The 19947-nt window shown below is 47.0% G+C and overlaps 1 protein-coding gene across 4 annotated transcripts in view; it reads right to left on the bottom strand.

Moving 5' to 3' along the window:
• DIP2C (disco interacting protein 2 homolog C) overlaps positions 1-19947 on the bottom strand; it is a 225894-nt gene that overhangs the window by 100894 nt on the left and 105053 nt on the right. For all 4 annotated transcript variants that reach the window (XM_054171424.1, XM_054171425.1, XM_054171426.1 and 1 more), the window contains exon 2: positions 359-430. In XM_054171424.1, the coding sequence (XP_054027399.1) occupies positions 359-430 (72 nt within the window). The remainder of the gene's footprint in view (positions 1-358; positions 431-19947) is intronic.

Genomic DNA, 19947 nt, shown 5'->3' with positions numbered 1-19947 from the left:
ATGGAACACGGTACAAACCCCAAGGTTCTCTTCCACTCTTGTGTATAGTTCTGATCAGAAAGCTTTACTTGTCTGAGGTCTCCAAGGAGTTCATCACCCCTAACAAATGCCTCTCTACTGAGTTTAGGCTGACTTGGTTTTCCACCAGTGACTCCCAAACCCACAGTAGCATGTGCAGAAAAAGTACACACACATCAAAGCAGACATATATAAAAATAGACAGGAAAGGGATGGGATAAACTGTTTCTGCATAACAATAGCTCTGCTTCTGCCACAGGTACTTCGGAGAGGTGGCTGTTTACTGCGCAGCTATCAGTACACTGACATCTTCATACAACACGAGCACAGGTACACGTACCAGGAGGTTGTGGCAGGTAGGCCCCAATTAATTTTGATCTCTTCTTTTCATATCCCTTCTGTGTGATGTCACCTGACAAGAGAAGAAAAGGAAAATCAGTAAAACATGGATAAAGACGGCTCCTGGCTGCTTAATGGCAGCACCATCAGCCCAGCCACTGTTTGTCTGTCTTGACAGTTACAGTGAACAAATGAAAAGCACAGGATGATGATTCCACCCAGAAAAGACTCATTTATGCCAGAGCCATTCTGACAAGCAAATACCCAGCCCTGATTTATTCCAGAACCGAAGTCCGGTGGCACAGAGCTTTAAAACCCTTTTGAGATGCTGTCACACGAGCTTTCAGAAGCTACAACGACCTTCATTAGGTTAATAAACAATGGATGATACAGAATGTGCGGCCTGTGATGGCTGGCAAAACACATCACTGATTAGCATTTGCTATCATTAATGGGATTTTCCTAATCAAGCATGGAAGGCACAAAAGACTTGAAACTGCTGCTGCATCATTTCTGCAATATAAATATTTTAGCTGATTTCTAAGCAGTACTGAGAGGAACAAAATCATACCAAAACAAATCCACCACTGAAATCCACTAGAACACAGCAGCATAAAGACTCTGACTTTCCAATTAAATATTAAAAAAAAAAAAGGGGAGGGCGGGGGGAGGGAGAAAAATGCTTGAATCTCTTTGGTTAATGTGACCCTTCCTGGTGTCTGCAGTTTCCTCAGGAAACTTTGGGATATTTTCCTTCAATGAAAGGTTTTAAAAAAATACTGTAAAAGTTTCCTAACAGCAAGTGCTGGTTCAGCAGGTATGTGGAACACAGCAGACTGTTAGTCTGGTTAGGGTTTAGAATAGAATAGAATAGAATAGAATAGAATAGAATAGAATAGAATAGAATAGAATAGAATAGAATAGAATAGAATAGAATAGAATAGAATAGAATAGAATAGAATAGAATAGAATTAACCAGGTTGGAAAAGACCTTTGAGATCAAGTCCAATCTATCACCCAGCACCATCTAATCAACTCAACCATGGCACCAAGTGCCTCACCCAGTCTCCTCCTAAACACCTCCAGTGATGGTGACTCCACCACCTCCCTGGGCAGCACATCCCAATGGCCAATTACTCTTTCTGTGAAGAATTTCTTCCTAACATCCAGCCTAAACCTCCCCTGGCACAGCTTGAGACTGTGTCTTCTTGTTCTGGTGCTGCTTGCCTGGGAGAAGAGACCAACCCCCACCTGGCTACAGCCTCCCTTCAGGGAGTTGTAGACAGCAAGAAGGTCTCCCCTGAGCCTCCTCTTCTCCAGGCTAAGCAACCCCAGCTCCCTCAGCCTCTCCTCACAGGGCTGTGCTCCAGCACAAGTTTAGGACAGCTTTGGCACTGAAGCTGTGATTCAGTTCTGGCTCTGGAGCTCTGGATCTACCTTTAATGGTTAAGAAACTTATTTAAATGTAACTCAGACGTCCAGATTCTTCTTTCCCACAGTTTGAGCAGGGATACAGACACATCTCTGCATGTATTACATTAGGCTACTCTGAATGCTACCCAGGGTGACAGGGTCTCCAGTTACAGGAGTTTTGAACTAGCAGCACACTCCCTGCCCTTCAGTAAGGACCTCTGCTGCTGTGGGACTCATCACGCAGGGCAATTTTAGTCACAAGACTGGATTTGTATGCTTGTGAAAGGTGGAGGGTCTGGGAGGGCAAAAGCCACAAAAAGAAGCAGAGCTATGGCACTAACGTCCAAGTAGATACAGCAACCCATGCCTGTTCACACCCTTCCATCCCCATGTTCAACCTTCAACTTAGAAGACCATTTGCCAAGAGAACCACATCCACATTTCAACCCTACCCACCCTGGTAAATGGATGCTATATCAGCATCAGCCTATAGACAGAGCTTCCTGTGGGCTGCTCCAAAATCAGTAACTACACAAAACCATCTTCAAACATTCCTTTTCTTGGGGATGGTTCCAACAAGTGTTAAGGAGGCAAAATTCTCCAAGACTCTCTGCCAGTGTCCTGAGCCAACCTTTTGCTCCCGGCTAAAACCAGGGCTTAAAGTAACACCTGCCCTCTTCAGCAGCACCTCTCCAAGTGCTTCACAAAGGAACCAGCTAAAGTAGCTGTACTTTTAAATGAGGACAGGCAGTGTGAAGCACTTCAAATGATAACCACCCCCTATCTACCCAGGGAAGAAGTGGCAGACTTGGCAAGAGGGCCTAAGCCTTTAAATTTCAAACCCACTGACTCTTCAAGCACATTCCTTCCACTCTGTCCTGCTCCATTACTTCTCAGCTTCATCCCACAGAATGTCCCCAGGCCATCCTCCTTCTCACTTCCTTTCTCCTAGGCTGCATTCACTTCACTGCAGCCAAGGCTTGCAGCCTCCTGTTTGCATCAGCATTCTGAGGCCTCTTCCCTCTGGACATGTTGCTCTTTTCCTCCTCACCTCCACTGGTGATCTGGCAGTTTTCCACCATCAGGGGAACTTAGATGTGTACCCTGGAGAGTCAGCAGGGGAGCACAAAGCACAAGCATGAGAGATCTGAACTCAGCAACAGTGAGCAAATCTCACCCTGATTTTAGAATAGAATACATAGAATAAACCAGGTTGGAAGAGACCTTCAAGATCATCACGTCCAACCCATCAACCAATCCAACACCACCCAAACAACTAACCCACGGCACCAAGCACCCCATCAAGTCTTCTCCTGAAAACCTCCAGTGATGGAGACTCCACCACCTCCCCAGGCAGCCCATTCCAATGTGCAATCACTCTCTCTGTATAGAACTTTTTCCTAACATCTAACCTGAACCTCCCCTGGCACAGCCTGAGACTGTGTCCTCTTGTCCTGGTACTGGCCGCCTGGGAGACCAACATCTGTCTGTCTACAACCTCCCTTCAGGTAGCTGTAGAGAGTAATAAGGTCACCCCTGAGTCTCCTCTTCTCCAGGCTAAGCAACCCCAGCTCTCTCAGCCTCTCCTCATAGGGCTTATGTTCCAAACCCCTCACCAACTTTGTTGCTCTTATCTGGACTCGTTCCAGCAAGTCAACCTCCTTCCTAAAGTGAGGGGCCCAGAACTGGACACAGGACTTTCCTGTCCTTATTTAAATTTGACTGTCTAGGGCTGCTGACCAGCAGGCACACAGTACACTGATCACCTTGCCACAAAAACAGTTCAGTTCTTGTTTCTAGTCTTCCAGAGCCCCTTCAGGCACAAGAGGGTAAATGCCTCTTCTGCAATGCAATGGGCAGCACCCATTGCAGACCATCCAGTTCCCCAAAAAAGAAGGCTGTCTGCCCAAGCTGAGTCCAGGACCAGGGCTCTGGCACTCTGCAATCCTACTCCCATCTCCTTGTTTGTATTTTGTGCCCAAGCTGCAGATGGCAACGCTCTCCTACATCAGTGCCCACAGACATGAAGCATTTTGTGCCTATATTTAGCAAAGCCACACTGTAGCATAAGCTCAGTCGACTGTGCTCACCACAACTGCTACTGTTTGCAGGAAAGCCACCATCTCCTTGGAGCATTTGCTCTGGTTTTGTCTTTCCTTCAGCACTGTTGGATTTCTTTAGAAAGGTGAGGCAAAGCTGGGGGAGGCAGGTCAGAGAACACTACAGCACACACACTCCTCACAAACACGGGAGGAACTCCAGGCAATGAGAGCTCCTTGGGATACTCCACATTGAGTAAGACATTTTGAGGAGTAAAAAACTGCCTGCAAATGCTGAAATGGTTGCCATTGTCCTGTCCCCTTTCCTGGTCCCTCTGTGAGTCAGCTCCACCCATTTGTACATCACACTGTAGGCTGACCACATAATTTAATCTTAAAATGTAAATAATAAAAAGGCACATTTTATGTCACCAGCAAAATACTAACCTGTCAGCTTTTTGGTGGTGGAAGGCTTCAACTCATTGAAGTATACAAGTTACTTTTCAACTGCAGTATGAATTAGCTGATCTATCATCCCCTCCTGAACATGACACGTCCTGATGGACATGTCCACAGTATATGCAGTAAATGTATTCAAGCAAAATTCAATTAGATTACACAGGGCAAAGAAACACCAAATCAAACCAACTTTATGATAACATTTTCCTAAATCCTTCCTTTTTTTTTTGTGGAAGAGGCCAGCACCTCTCAGTGATCTCTTAAGACACAGCACAGGTGAAAAGCTATTGACAATAGCAGGGACTACAGACACCTTCTCCAGTCCAGTGAAAGCTCAGTTCCATTTTCAGCAACCTGGCACCCTGACTGATGCTGCTGGGTTTTAATACCCATGCATGTTTGGAAATGGAATTTCAGGGTGGGATCTTGAATTAGTTCAGGACACTTACGGAAAAACCCACCCTGGGAAACAATGCAATCAATAACTCCTCTGAAACACTGACTACCAGCAGGCTCCCGGTGAGTGCCTTTGCCCAGATTTTCTGCCCTCTGAAGATTCAATTTTCTGTATGAGTTGTTTATTGCTGATGACTCAAATTCAGTGTCAGCATCTTGGCAAGGGGGATTTGAATGAAACAAAGCTCCTCATGAAGAGAGCTGTGACTCATTTGCTTCTCCCACTCATGATGCAGACAGTCTCCCTGTCTGGTCCCAAAAATACACCAAGAGACAAAGGATTTCGTTTGGGATGATGCACATGCAGAGCTATCAAAGCTGCACAAATATATCTCATGCAACACCAACACAAAATATGCATCAGGAGACTTTTTCTTTTGCAATGCCTTTTTAAAAAGATGTTTGACCTTGCAAGCATCTTAGAAACCTACTCAGAACTATGACAGAGAAACAAATGCAAACCATGGCACTGGGTAGAAAATTCATGGGATCCCACACCTTCACTGCACAGAGTACCATCAACTGCAGCACTGCTCAAGAGCCTTTCGGGGAGCACGCTGCAGCTTAAAGTATTCAATGATCATTTTACCCACAGATACTGAATTCTCTTCTTTCCCTAGGGATACATTTTGTTCCTCTATGTTGCAAGCAAAGCAGAAAATGGCTGAATTTCAAGGATAGATAAGGAAGAGTGCTCCATGTGTACTTTACAGCTTATAATGTTTCCTAAAGAGGCCTTTAATACAGTAAAAAAAAAACATTTCAATAGATTATGCTATTAACAGACAAGGTAAACTGTATCATCACTGCTAAACACCAGGCACAAAGGCTTTTGAATTTGGAAAGTTTTCTTGTGCAAAATGAATACTTTCTGCCCATTTTTCTTGATAGAGAAATTAAATATCTAATTAAATATCTGTGTGCAAGTTCCTAGTCTTAATTGAAATTCTACAGTTTTAAACACGTGAGCAGCAGATCGTTTCACACAGAAGACATCTCTCAGTATCTCCCCCTCAAATCCCCCTTAACGAATTTCCCCACTTACTTTCGGGTCCCAAAGACTTCAGCACATTCTTTCAACACCCAAAACACTCCTGGGCTTCTAATGGAAAAAAAAAAAGCAAGCAGACTCCCCTGAGGAGCCCCCTGAACACCTAACTGAAGCCAGGGGAAGCGCCGCTGGGGACTTTCTGGTTTGGACGTCGCACCAGTGGTGGCTGCCAGCAGCCTGGCTGCAGGCCAGGCCCCGGTGTGTGGAGTGCCCACAGAACGGTGTGGTCCTGGGGCACCCCCAACTCCCCCAGAGCCCAGCATCTGCACACCACTGCTTTTATGGCCTGGATTATCCTAAAGTAAACAGAGACTGGCTGAAGAGGGAAGGTTTCCATGCCCGGTGTCAGGAGTTTCGTTCATTATTTAAAGCTTTAACGAAGGCTTTACATGATGAAAGCAGTCCTTGCCATTTTTGGAATTTCATGGCTGTTAGGACCCTTCCGAACGTTGTTTTCCTTCCCTTATGGCTTTATAAGGCTTATAGGGCACCCTGGAAGTATACATCCTTTCTGCAGCAGCTGGAAGCTCATCTTTCATCTCTCCACTTGCTTTCCTGTTGCCTATGGGGCATTTGCCTGTTGGAGTTCTCCCTCTCCCTGACACAAACCGTGCAGTCAGATCTTGCTCAAGATAAAAATACAGTTCTGAAAACTCTGCCTAAGGAAACATGCCTGATAAATGTTATTTAATAGACAGCCTTTATCTCTCGAGTCAGAAATGTTCCCTAAAGAAAAATAATTACAGCAGTAATTCCACTTATTGCTTAGAATGTGGAGTTCAGAGCAAAGCAGACATTTCCATAAGCACTGTGTACTGCAGATTTGTGTCCCTATTTTTTCCCAGCCCTGAATATGTCTTGGAGGAAAAAAAAAAAACAAAAACCACACAAGCAAGAGAAGAAGGAATCCTAAAGGAGGAACATATAATATATGTATGAAACAAAATCTGGAATACTTTATCTGAATCAGCCTGTAAGCATGTTTGGTCCTCTGGGCAGAAGAACACATGCAGGCTTTCCAAAAGCAAAAACCTGCACTCTCTGAAATGGAAACGCTGGCTAAGGAGGAGATTTCTTATTTTGCCATTGTTCTAGGAATCAGGCTACAAAAATAACTCCCCTGCTTGTGATCCCGGAGTTCAGCTATTTGGGTTTTTCCCATTACTTTGGTCCTTACTAAGTTTAACCCAAAAAGTCCAAATGCATTAATCTGTTTGGCAGAAAATGCAAATTTTCTAAAAAGCAACAGATTTCCAAATCCACCATCCGTAAATTTGTTTCCATGCACCACACTGTAACTGCAGAGCTCTTCCTAGCTTCCAGCTCAGAACAGAAATCTGGAACTCCTGTTCTCTTATGATGGGGAAAAGGAAAAAAAATCGGGTTGTGTCTGAGATTATTTATACTAGTCAGTGACAGAAGCGTTTCAGCACTGCCTAAAATCATTTTATTTGACCCTAATGTGAGTTGAAGACATGATGTTGATTTTTCAAGTAGCTATTTAGAGCAGGGGTACTAAGGATTAGGATGCCAAAATGGCCCCGTCTCTTCCCACGGTTTTTGTAAAAATAGGATTTCTTCCGGGCAAAAAACCCTTCATGCAAATGCAAATCTCCACACACTTTGACAGCTGGATGCAAAAGGCAGAACAGCCCACACTGCTTAACTACCGCGGGGAAGCCAAAGCAGGAATCCTCCTTTTCAAACAATTACAAGACTGCTAATGGTTGCGGAAGAACACTGGGAGCTGTAAGCGCTTGGGAAGAGGGACTTGCACTACCATAATGACTGTGCCGAGTGACCAGAAAGGCTTTAAAAATCCATCAGTGGGGCGGTCACTGAGCTCAGAAGGCTGCTCCAGCATTTCAGTACCGCAGGGTTTGTTACCTGACACACTTGATTTGGAGGAATTTAAAAAACAAGGTGATGAAGGGAACGCGTCTTTCCTCCATGCCAATATCCACATTCTTCTCTTGACACGGCAGTGCTCAATTCACCGATCCAGCCAAGAAGTTACTTCTGCATACTTTGAGCTCAGAGCCTTCAACCACAGCTCAGTCACCAGCGTTCGAAAATCACAGAGCCCTGCATTCGTATTTCCAGCTGCTGAGAGGCAGTGCTGTCTTAAGCTGCGAGGGCCCAAGCCTCGTTAAGGTCAGCCATGGGATGCTCAAGGAAGCCTCGGTATGCCGACAGATTCTTATAAGCCATTCTCCCAACAACTTAACCCACACCCTTGTTACCACCTCTGCTCCAGTTCCCAGGAACTCTGATCTTTTGTCGAGGTCCCAAACAACAGTAAAACCACTTCAGCTTTTCCAGTAGAATGTATAAAAACGAATTACTTTTAACAGCATACAGAAAGGAATGACTTCTTCAGGCAGCCAGCAGAACACCCTGCTATGCAAGCACAGCAGATCAAAGTGAACTACCTTCCTCTGAGTGATGAGCGCTCTAGCAACATTAAGCAGTTGCTTACAGCTTCTCTGTCTCAGCAGATTTTTAACTCTTCCCTGCAAAATTAAGCCATTGAGAGGTCCCTTCTTAGAATGCTCTCTGAAGGATGGTTATTGATAGGTTTACATAAGCAGTGAAATGTTGCTTCAAATCTCCCCTGGAGGAGAAAGGGAGTTTTATGTGCCCTAATGTGTGTTAAATGAAGGCATCTTCTCCAGCTGTATTTTGCAATCCAGGCTGGCAGTGGTCTAAAGCAGACACTAACTCACCTACACCTCCAAAACGAATATCTCTCTGCAGTGTCTCCTCTTGGCTTTCAATTATGTTCTTGCTAAGGGGGTGGTTATGGACCTAATGTTATTTTACCTGGGAATACAAACCTCACTAAGCACAACAGCACCTAACAACTTAGACTGGCAGACCTCCCACATGAAGAAAGGCTGGGTGTGCTGCATTTGTTCAGCCTTGAGAAGAAAAGGCTTAGGGAAGACCTTATTACCATGGAGCAGTGCACAAAGGGTGGCTGCCAAGAGGATGGAGTGCTCATGAAGCACTGCAGATATGTATCCCTTTACTCAAGGCTGACTCAGATTCTACTCTCCAGTGCCTACAAAATAATTCAGAAGGAAAAACAATTGCACACTTTCAACTACCTCAAGACACAATCAATGTCCCTGTTCTCCACAGCTTTCACAATATCTGACAATTCCATTTTTTCCCTGCTCTAGCACCTCTGAAGGCTCCTAAAGGTCCATGACATTATTACAGACCTAATGTGACAGATGATAGTGATGTTAGCACACAGCAGCTGTTCTCATAGAAAGGATTGGCCTGCAGTGCCTGTGAAACACAGCAGGCAGAAACCCACAAGGTCCAGCTAGACTCAAGGCACTTGCTTCTGTGCAGCTGGAAAATCACATCTCCATACTCTCGTCCTTCTTACTCCTCTCCATTTCCAGTTTACAACTAGTCTTGATCAAGACACAGAAATTTGCCATGGTAAGCCAGATGTGCAAACATTTTCTTGTCTTCCTCAGTTCTGATTCATGATTTATTGCATATAGTGATGAGTTTATTCTGCAGTTTCTGTAGCCTTTTCCCTCAGATTTCAAATCTAGTACTTCAAAGCACAAAGAAGCCACTGCTTTCACATCCCCAATACATTATTTAATTTCTCTTTAAAAAAGGAAGCTGGAATTAAATTAAGAGGTATCCCTAATAGAAGGAAGCAAACTTTTTCTGAGCAGTCTTCATTTTCACCTCCACTAGAAGCCAAACTAGTGATACCTTTCTAGCAGGCAGGTGCTAGCAAAGGTCACTGCCCATGATGATAAAGCTCAGCACTTGAGTTTGGCTTTCAGGAAGGAGCCAGTGGTTTGGAAGCAGCAGTTTTGCAGACAGCCCACGACTGCTTGTTTGTGCCAGTGAGTCAAAGCAGATACTGTTCTGCTCTTGTTCTTCCCTTGCCATGAGTCGACACAAAGCTAATTATTATTGCAAATGTTTCTTAATTCACTGTTTTGCAGGAATTCCCATTGTGTCTTGCTTCATTTTGTGAACAGTAGGGGAATTAGCAAATGTGCCAGCCTGAGGACCAGAGAGCACCAATGACAGCCCTGACAAAAGCCATCAGTCCATTTGCTTTTACAGTTACAACACAGCTCTGCTTCAGAAGTGACCATACAGATTACTCAATGCGCAGCAAAGCCACAAGAGACTTCATGTAATACATTTAGTAAGTCCTAGCTGGGACACAGGGCCAGCATGGCCTGGAGAGCTAGCCATTTTCAAAGGCAGGATTTATAGCCTCCTGTCAGTGCTTTGTACATATTCACTCCTCAGCACAAGGCAGACTGCACACAGCCTGGTTCAGACAGAAATGCGCATGATCAACACACATGCAGCAGCTCTCAGCCTTCAAACCTGTACACTGAAATCCAAGATCCTGTGTCTTGTCCTGGTCTCTTTGACCAGCTCTCTTTGGCCTCCAAATGCCACTAATCCCAGTGCCCAGCATGGGTGGACAGCTGCCCATGCAGAGCGGACAAAATCATGCAGCAAATGTCAGTATTTGGCTGCAGATCCACACATCCTCTGACTGTGAGCCCACATCACCAACAGAACAGAGCCACTCACCTCTGCTGGTGGCCCATATAATGCTTGCCAAGTACTCCATAATCCTGAAATACCAAGCACAAGCCATGCTTCTATTTTCTTGTGCTTATTTCTTATCCAGAATTGGTATTTCACTCACTCCTCTCCTCCTTCCAGGGGACCATGTAAGGCTGTGTCAGTTTTCAGAACAATCTTCAATTCTATAGTTCAGACAAGTAGAGTCGGAAGCTGCCACTAGCTAGGTGATTCACAGCACCTTTGTGCCTTACAGAAGATGAGCATTGACCTTGGTCATTTCTCTAATGAGGTCAAGCTTTGGGAGTCTGAAGTGGGAGATATTCATTTGTACGGGCTGGATCCTGCCCAGCGTCAGAAACACAGGAACGGGCACACTGGATCCCGGCCAGCGTCAGAAACACCGGAACGGGCACACTGGATCCTGCCCAGCGTCAGAAACACCGGAACGGGCACACTGGATCCTGCCCAGCGTCACAAACACCGGAACGGGCACACTGGATCCTGCCCAGCGTCACAAACACCGGAACGGGCACACTGGATCCTGCCCAGCGTCACAAACACCGGAACGGGCACACTGGATCCTGCCCAGCGTCAGAAACACAGGAACGGGCACACTGGATCCTGCCCAGCGTCACAAACACCGGAACGGGCACACTGGATCCTGCCCAGCGTCAGAAACACAGGAACGGGCACACTGGATCCTGCCCAGCGTCACAAACACCGGAACGGGCACACTGGATCCTGCCCAGCGTCAGAAACACAGGATCTGGCACACTGGATCCTGCCCAGCGTCACAAACACCGGAACGGGCACACTGGATCCTGCCCAGCGTCACAAACACCGGAACGGGCACACTGGATCCTGCCCAGCGTCAGAAACACAGGAACGGGCACACTGGATCCTGCCCAGCGTCACAAACACAGGAACGGGCACACTGGATCCTGCCCAGCGTCACAAACACCGGAACGGGCACACTGGATCCTGCCCAGCGTCACAAACACCGGAACGGGCACACTGGATCCTGCCCAGCGTCAGAAACACAGGAACGGGCACACTGGATCCTGCCCAGCGTCAGAAACACAGGAACGGGCACACTGGATCCTGCCCAGCGTCACAAACACCGGAACGGGCACACTGGATCCTGCCCAGCGTCACAAACACCGGAACGGGCACACTGGATCCTGCCCAGCGTCAGAAACACAGGAACGGGCACACTGGATCCTGCCCAGCGTCAGAAACACAGGAACGGGCACACTGGATCCTGCCCAGCGTCACAAACACAGGAACAGGCACACTGGATCCTGCCCAGCGTCAGAAACACCGGAACGGGCACACTGGATCCTGCCCAGCGTCACAAACACCGGAACGGGCACACTGGATCCTGCCCAGCGTCAGAAACACAGGAACGGGCACACTGGATCCTGCCCAGCGTCACAAACACCGGAACGGGCACACTGGATCCTGCCCAGCGTCAGAAACACAGGAACGGGCACACTGGATCCTGGCCAGTGTCAGAAACACAGGAACGGGCACACTGGATCCTGCCCAGCGTCAGAGACACCGGAACGGGCACACTGGATCCTGCCCAGCGTCACATACACCGGAACAGGCACACTGCTCACATCGGAAATGCTCTTTCATGTTTTCAGCATTTACAGCTACTTAAAGGACAGAGTAAGGTAAAAAGTTTGAATCAGAACATGTAAGTAATCTCTCCTCCTTCTCCTCCTCCTCCTCCCAGTATCACTCGACCACAAGCTGTTAGGGACTCACCTAAACCGTCTGGGATTTGTTGCTACAGCTCAGAGCACCTTTTGCTGCCCAAATAAAACTGGAATTTCATTTTGAATCTTGCTGAGGTCTTGGCTTTGACAACTTTCAATGAAGAATTAATTCCACAATGTAATTAACTTGGTGTGAATTTGCCAACTTTTAAGTTAATTAAACATCCCTCTGCCGCAGAAAGTTCATGACATACCTTCTCTGCAGCATTCATGGTGTGACACACTTTTGCCAGCTCTTCCACATTTGGCTCCTTGCAAATTAATTAATTTCAGACTTTCAGCAGACTTCAGACAGACTTTTTTCCAGGCTGTTCATCATCCTCATCCCACCATCAAGCAGGCTGGTTCCAACAGAACCTTCACCTTGGACTTCCGGAGGGCAAACTTCAGCCTCTTTAAGAAACTTATTTGTAAAGTTCCCTGGGTACCAACCCTCAAGAACCGAGGGGTCCAGGAGGGTTGGAGCTGCTTCAAACAGGAGCTCTTGAAGGCACAGGAACTGGCGGTCCCCATGTGCCGAAAGATGAGCCCAGGGGAAGGCGACCGGCCTGGAGGAGCAAGCAGCTCCTGGAGGAGTTAAGGGTGAAAAAGAGGCTGTATCACCTTTGGAAGGAGGGGAAGGCTTCTCCAGGCATGTTTAAGGAAGTGGTTAGATTATGTAGGAATAAAATTAGAGAGGCAAAGGCCCAGTTGGAACTGAAGCTGGCCACCTCTGTGAGAGACAATAAAAAGCATTGTTACAAATATATTAACACTAAAAGGAAGAGCAAGAAGAACCTCCACTCCTTACTGGACCTGGAGGGGAACACGGTGACCGAAGATGAGGAAAAGGCTGAGGTCCTGAACGCCTTCTTTGCCTCGATGTTTAACAGCAAGGTAGGAGTCCAGGATGAGTGGCCTCCTGAGCTGGGTAATAGGGTCGGGGAGCAGTGTAATGCCCCGGAAATCCATGAGGAATTAGTCCGGGACCTGCTGAGCCACTTGGACACCCACAAGTCCATGGGACCGGATGGGATCCACCCTAGGGTGCTGAGAGAGCTGGCAGATGAGCTGCCAAGCCGCTGTCCATCATTTTCCTCCAGTCCTGGCTCACTGGAGAGGTCCCAGGTGACTGGAAACTGGCCAAGGTGGTCCCCATCTACAAGAAGGGACGGATGGAGGAACCTGGAAACTACAGACCAGTCAGCCTGACCTCAGTGCCAGGGAAAGTGATGGAGCAGATTATCCTGGCGGCAATAACTGCGCACCTGAAGGATGGCCAAGGGCTCAGGCCCAGCCAGCATGGATTTAGCAAGGGCAGGTCCTGCCTCTCCAACCTGATCTCCTTCTATGATGAGGTGACCCGTCTGGTGGATGTGGGGAGGCCTGTGGATGTAGTCTATCTGGACTTCAGCAAGGCCTTTGACACTGTCCCCCACAGTAAGCTGCTGGCTAAGCTGTCAGCTCGTGGTTTGGACCACAACATTCTGTGCTGGGTTAGGAACTGGCTGGAGGGCCGAGCCCAGAGAGTGGTGGTGAATGGTGCCACATCCGGCTGGCGGCCAGTCACCAGTGGCGTCCCCCAGGGATCAGTGCTGGGCCCCATCCTCTTTAACATCTTCATTGATGATCTGGATGAGGGGGTTGAGTCAGTCATCAGCAAGTTTGCAGATGACACCAAGTTGGGAACGGATGTTGGTCAGTTAGAGGGAAGAAAGGCTCTGCAGAGGGACCTTGACCGACTGGACAGATGGGCAGAGTCCAATGGGATGGCATTTAATAAGTCCAAGTGCCGGGTGCTGCACTTTGGCCACGGCAACCCCATGCAGAGCTACAGGCTGGGGTCAGAGTGGCTGGAGAGCTGCCAAACGGAGAGGGACCTGGGGGTGCTGATTGACACCCGCCTAAACATGAGCCAGCAGTGTGCCCAGGTGGCCAAGAAGGCCAGTGGCATCCTGGCCTGTATTAGGAATAGTGTGGCCAGCAGGAGCAGGGAGGTCATTGTGCCCCTGTACTCTGCATTGGTTAGGCCACACCTTGAGTACTGTGACCAGTTCTGGGCCCCTCAGTTTAAGAAGGACATTGAGAGACTTGAACGTGTCCAGAGAAGGGCAACAAGGCTGGGGAGAGGCCTTGAGCACAGCCCTGTGAGGAGAGGCTGAGGGAGCTGGAATTGTTTAGCCTGGAGAAGAGAAGGATCAGAGGTGACCTCATTGCCCTCTACAACTACCTGAAAGGTGGTTGTAGACAGGAGGGGGTTGGTCTCTTCTCCCAGGCAACCAGCACCAGAACAAGGGGACACAGTCTCAAGCTGTGCCAGGGGAGGTTTAGACTCGAAGTGAGGAAAAAGTTCTTCACTGAGCGAGTCATTCATCATTGGAATGGGCTGCCCAGGGAGGTGGTGGAGTCGCCGTCCCTGGAGGTGTTCAAGGGGAGACTGGACGTGGCACTTGGTGTCACGGTCTAGTTGTGAGGTCTGTTGGGACAGGTTGGACTTGATGATCCTTTGGGGTCTCTTCCAACCTTAGTTATACTGTGAGACTGTGACACATGGGTAAGGTGAGGCAGTGGACACTGCTTGATGCTCCAGCCTGGGGGTTCCTGGGACACAGCTCCCAGCCACTAGCCATGAGCAGCACTGTCCCCTTATCCTGACTAGCAACACCTGTGTCCACACCTCTCTCCTTCACACCTCTCTTCTGACCTGTGTCCAGCTAAAAAGCTCTACAAACCCTTATGCTCCAAAGCAGAGAATAGCTACATTTAAGTGAGGAAACTTGACAGATCTGATTTCATAGTGAGGGATGAAACTAGAAAGAGCAGGGTAGCTATCCAAAACTGGCCAACACCACCTCTTCTCCCTGGTAACTAGCAATTTATTTCTTATTTAAGAAGTTGCAAGAAACCATCCCAGAACAGTTTCCATTTAAATCTAAAAAGCAGTGCAGCCAAGCCTCTACACACAAGATGTGTGCTGGTTTCTTTAGACATTACTGCTCCTGCACAGTGGCTCTGTAGGGGTCTTTACCCTAAGTGAAGGGGCACGAACAGCAAGGACACAGGGGCTAAACTTTTAAAAATCATACCCTGAGCACAGTGGGTTCTAGCAGGCAAAGCTCTTGCCTGCCAGAAGAGCCTCTGGAAAGGAAACAGCTGGGAACAAAGGGAAATGTCTTTTTGTTGAATTGTGTTGACTTACAAAACTGAGACTCTGACTTCTTCAGACCAAGTGTTTAGTGCTGACCTGTTCTGTAGTTTCAGGGGCACTGTCAGAGCCGTATCAGGTCACTCAGAGCCTAGAAGAGCACTTTTCTCTGCAGCTTCTAAGTACCACTGTCACATAAATAATGCACAACAGCAAACGGCATACTTGTACTTTCAGTATGAAAAAACACTTGCTCTGAGTTTTAGAGCTCAGGCTGTGTAACCATTTGTGTTCTTTAACCCCTGCCAGCTGTGTCAAACAGCCCCTTTAAAAGTCACACATTTTTGCAAAGTCAGGCAAAGCATAATGGCTCACTTCAGAGGCACACTCTACATACATATGCATGAAGACAAAAAGCAGCTCAGCTAATCTGTGTTTTGGTCACCTAATCCAAAAGGTGACTCTCTTTAGGACCACACCAGAGTGCACCCACAGCCTTACTGAGGCCTCTCTTCTTGACCTACAAGAATGGCACTGATGTCTTTTATCTCTACATTTGCCAAGCCACTGCTGCAGCCACCCCTGGGTCACAGCAATGTACTAGGGGTTACACAGGAGCTGGACTTCCACATGCAAACCTGCAGGCAAGGTTCTGCTTTCAACCCTGACCTTTCCACATGAAGCTGAACCTATGACCCGACAGCCTTGTGTGACTCCTTCTCCCCTTCATCTGTGCTCCCACAGCAGAAACACCAGCAGTTCTTTCTCCCCACACAGTGATGGATTCATTCACCTGGTATTGCTCCCATGCAGTGTGTTTGCACAGGGTCCTGCATGTCTAACTGCTAAACCACCTACAGTTCCTCCTTTTAACCTCAACCACAGGCAGATACCTTCAGTCCCCTCCTGCTGTACTCAGGCACTGCTGAGTGGGACGATCAGAAAGACATTAAGAGAGAACTCTGCTGCTGTTCCCTTCTTAGACTTCAAAGCGAGACACAGGATGAAGTCTTTGGTTCTGGCTGAGAAAAACGAGCTGCATGGGTAGAGAGTTCAGGAGAGCAAAGGAGATGGATTGCAGATCTGTGAACCTCAGCAAACAAGACTTTTCCTCTTTTGCTCATGAAAATGCAAGAGGTTGTAAAGCTTCCATAACAATGTTCCACTGGACACCAGGGAGGCTGTGTTCTCAGTTGCACAAATTTAATTTAACCCTACAGCCCCCATTTCTTGCAAGCAGCAATCCCAGTACAGACTCAAGAGGGGGGGGAAAAAAGCCTCTGACAGCTCAGCTTTCTCTGCACTGTTGTGTGGTTACTTGCATCGGTAATTTGCTCTCACAGAAATAAATGCTAATGTGCTCGAAAAACGTGACTGAATCCCGTGATGTGAGTGAGCTCCCCTATGGAAGTCTGTCTTTTCTTCCCAACAGCTAAAAACCACTCCTGCAGTCTAGCTCCAGCTCTAGAGAGGATGCTGAGATTTATCCTCCAGATGTTGCCACAGGGTAACACAGAGAATTGCTCTAACCCCACCCCCACCCCATCCCACCCCTGACGTGACTAAATACAGAAGCCTTTTGTCCATGTTCCCCTCAGCATTCCAGATGGATGCATAGAGATGGATGAATTTACTAACCAAGAAACCAAGAAAATGAAACCCTAGAGAATGAAAAGACATTTCTGCATGCTTCACAAACCTGCTGAGAAACTCTTGGTCACAGGAGCAGAAGGTGCTGAGCTGTTACTCATCCCAATGTTACCTCATAAGAAGAAGAACAAAGATTCTTTATTTGGTATCCAGCCACAGGCAAACTGCTGGCAGATCACCATTCTACATCAATCTCCCTCCAGAGAAGAGGGAAACCCAGGAGAGAAAATATAACCCCATTCTTTAAAGGCAGAACTCCACTGTCATTAATGACTGATACCTACTCCTTTCAGGAAGCAGTTGTGCAGCAGGACTACTCTGCAGAGCATGAGCTGAGACTTTTGCCTTCCTAAAGCAGAGATATTTCACCTGTTTTGGCTTTGCAGGCACACCCAGGTCGCGCCAAGCGGCACAGGCGTGGGCTTTGCATTACATTGGTTCAGCCTGCAAAAGCCATGGAAATTCCATGCTCTACTCATCCATCTACCCATGCATCATTCAGATGAGGTGTTTGATGTGCAGCAGCCCTTGTTTCCTTCAGTCTGAGGCCAGAGGGCAGGATCATTTTCCTTGCTTTCAGTCTATGACAGGGGCAACATCCCATTTCACATGTTCCATGTAAAGCAGGGAAGGATTATCAATAACATCACAGTATCATATCCCCTTGTTAGAATCATCCCAGTACATGATGACACATGTGACTTGCCAAAAGTCAGGTAGGCAGTCCCTGTCAGTGAGGAGAACCGAATGTAGTCTCCAGCTAATGTGTCATCCATACCATTAAATTATCCTTTAAAAACAGTGGAAGATTCCTAACATGAATCCTTCCTTTCTGGTGATTTAAAAGGATGCAGTGCTCCCTTCCTTCTTGCTTTCATAGGCCACCAGCTATGCAAACAGGTTGTTCCATACGAGCAAGAGAGACATCTTAGAAAACTCCTGCTGAATTTTGCTGGACTGAGACTGGACAGCTCTTATGTATAGAGGCTGCCAACTGCTCGGGGCTCACCGATTTTCTTTCTGACCTGCATGTTCTTCTGCAGTCCTGGCAAGGCTGGCTGCATATAATTACTAGCTCACTCCTGAGTTTGTTGGGGAAGACTTGTAGGATTAAGAGAAAATCCATTGCTGGTACAGTCTCACATCTTCTCTGAAGAAAGGAAGAAAAGGCCTCTGCTAAGAGGTTGCATTCAGATGTCTCCTCCAGGAAGAGTAACATTAAATACTGAGCTGTGGTAAACATCACACTCTGGCAAAAGAACATTAGAACAGCACAAAAAAATAATTTCTGCTCATCTCTTTTAGCCAATAATGTACCTACTGCAGTTCAAGAGGAGAAAAATATGTCAAACATTGAGAGTAAGCCTACCAAATAGAATTAGAAGTAACCAGAAGCCAAAAGCAAATAGGCAATAGGAATCATCAGAGGAGAATGGGGACCCTCATACCTGCAGCATCATCTAAAGAGGTGGTGAGCCCCATCCTGCAGTGCTCATAGTGGCAGGTACCTCACCTGACTCAGGATGTATCAGGGACATATCAGTGAGGGTGGTAAGACCTGTGGCAACCTTGCTGTATATTTAAAGCCCAGTTCTCCCCAGCAGACAGGATAGACTGCAGAAAGGACTCTGGAGAAACCATCAATCAGCAGATTTAGAAGGAAGAAAAAAGTTCTTTGGTATGGGAACACACAACTGCCCTGTTGGACTGAGTGCCTCTGTATGCTGTAAAGGACAGCAACAAGTTAACTGCAAAACAGGGAGCTGCAGAAAAAGGAGGTCCAGACATCTGTTGGATCAGACATAAAATGACTTCTGCCCTGTAACTTTCTGAAACCAAGAGGCTCTGTGAGGGGCATAGTCACATCCTACTTGACTTGTGCTCCATTTCCCCCACAGTGGAGTGATGGGTGATGGAGCAGAGGCTGCTGATGAGATGAATGATTTCAGTGACACAGCGCAGCTGTTGAGATGGAGTTCTCAGATCTCTTGGCTCCTCTTCTTTACTGAACTTGCTTTCAGCCATGCACAGCACAGAAGCTGCTGCTCATACTGGCTCATCTGCTCCAGATGATAAGGGTCAATTGCTGCCAACCAGGAAGTCTCATTAAGAAGTCTGCATCCCCTAGCAGATATGAGCTGGATCACTGCTAAGTGGATCTCAGGTACTGAGCTTCCTCCATCATCTCTCCTTATCAGTGTGTGTGAGGTCAGTGGTGAAAAGAAATGATCCACGCAGCGGCATGAACCTTGCTGTCAAACTGCCAGGACTGTTTAGGAAGGCACAGGAGCAAACAGCAGTATGTGTTGTCCAGGAGGAATAATTTCTCCCCTTCCCTTAGAGATGACATAATTCCAGCTTTCAGTCTTCCAAACAGTGGAGAGCTGGAGGGACATGTCATTTTGCTCCTGTCATTTTGGGTACAACTGTTTCTTTAAGAAAAACAACAAAGCATAGGACTTCTGCAGAGGAGTGTCTCCCACATCTGTGTGATCTGCATTTATGCATCTAAAGCACCAGCAGGGGTACTTCTGGGCAATGAAAGAGAACCTACAGCCAGGTATATGCTAACCCCACATTAGATCTGCAATCTAAACCAAAGGGTTTGTTCACTGTGTATAGAACACATCCTTGAAGCTGTGGCACCCCAATTCAAAAGACAAGCATTTCAAAGCTTCCTTGGTTGACACTGCAGGTAATGAGGTGATTTTTCTTCCCTGACACCTTGTGTTTCATCTTACCTCATAACTAAATAATTTAGTGTATTTTTAAATTTCTATATAAGCATTCTAAACAGTCAGCTCTGCACGACCTACTTACTCTGAGTGTGCAATGTAAAAATAGATATTCCAGGGAAAAAAAGTATTTCCTACACAACTGTGAACAGAAGGAAGGTGATTTCATGCATGAAACAAAGACTGGTAAAGGTGAGACACACGCACCAGTGATCATGAGAAATCTTTTGAACTGCAGAACTAATTCTGAGGAGTGAATTTTCAACTAAAAAGCATTTCCCATGTGACC

The sequence above is a fragment of the Dryobates pubescens genome, chromosome 21 (assembly GCF_014839835.1).
Source record: "Dryobates pubescens isolate bDryPub1 chromosome 21, bDryPub1.pri, whole genome shotgun sequence".
Lineage (NCBI taxonomy): Eukaryota > Metazoa > Chordata > Aves > Piciformes > Picidae > Dryobates > Dryobates pubescens.
This window is presented reverse-complemented; position numbering and strand designations above follow the sequence as displayed.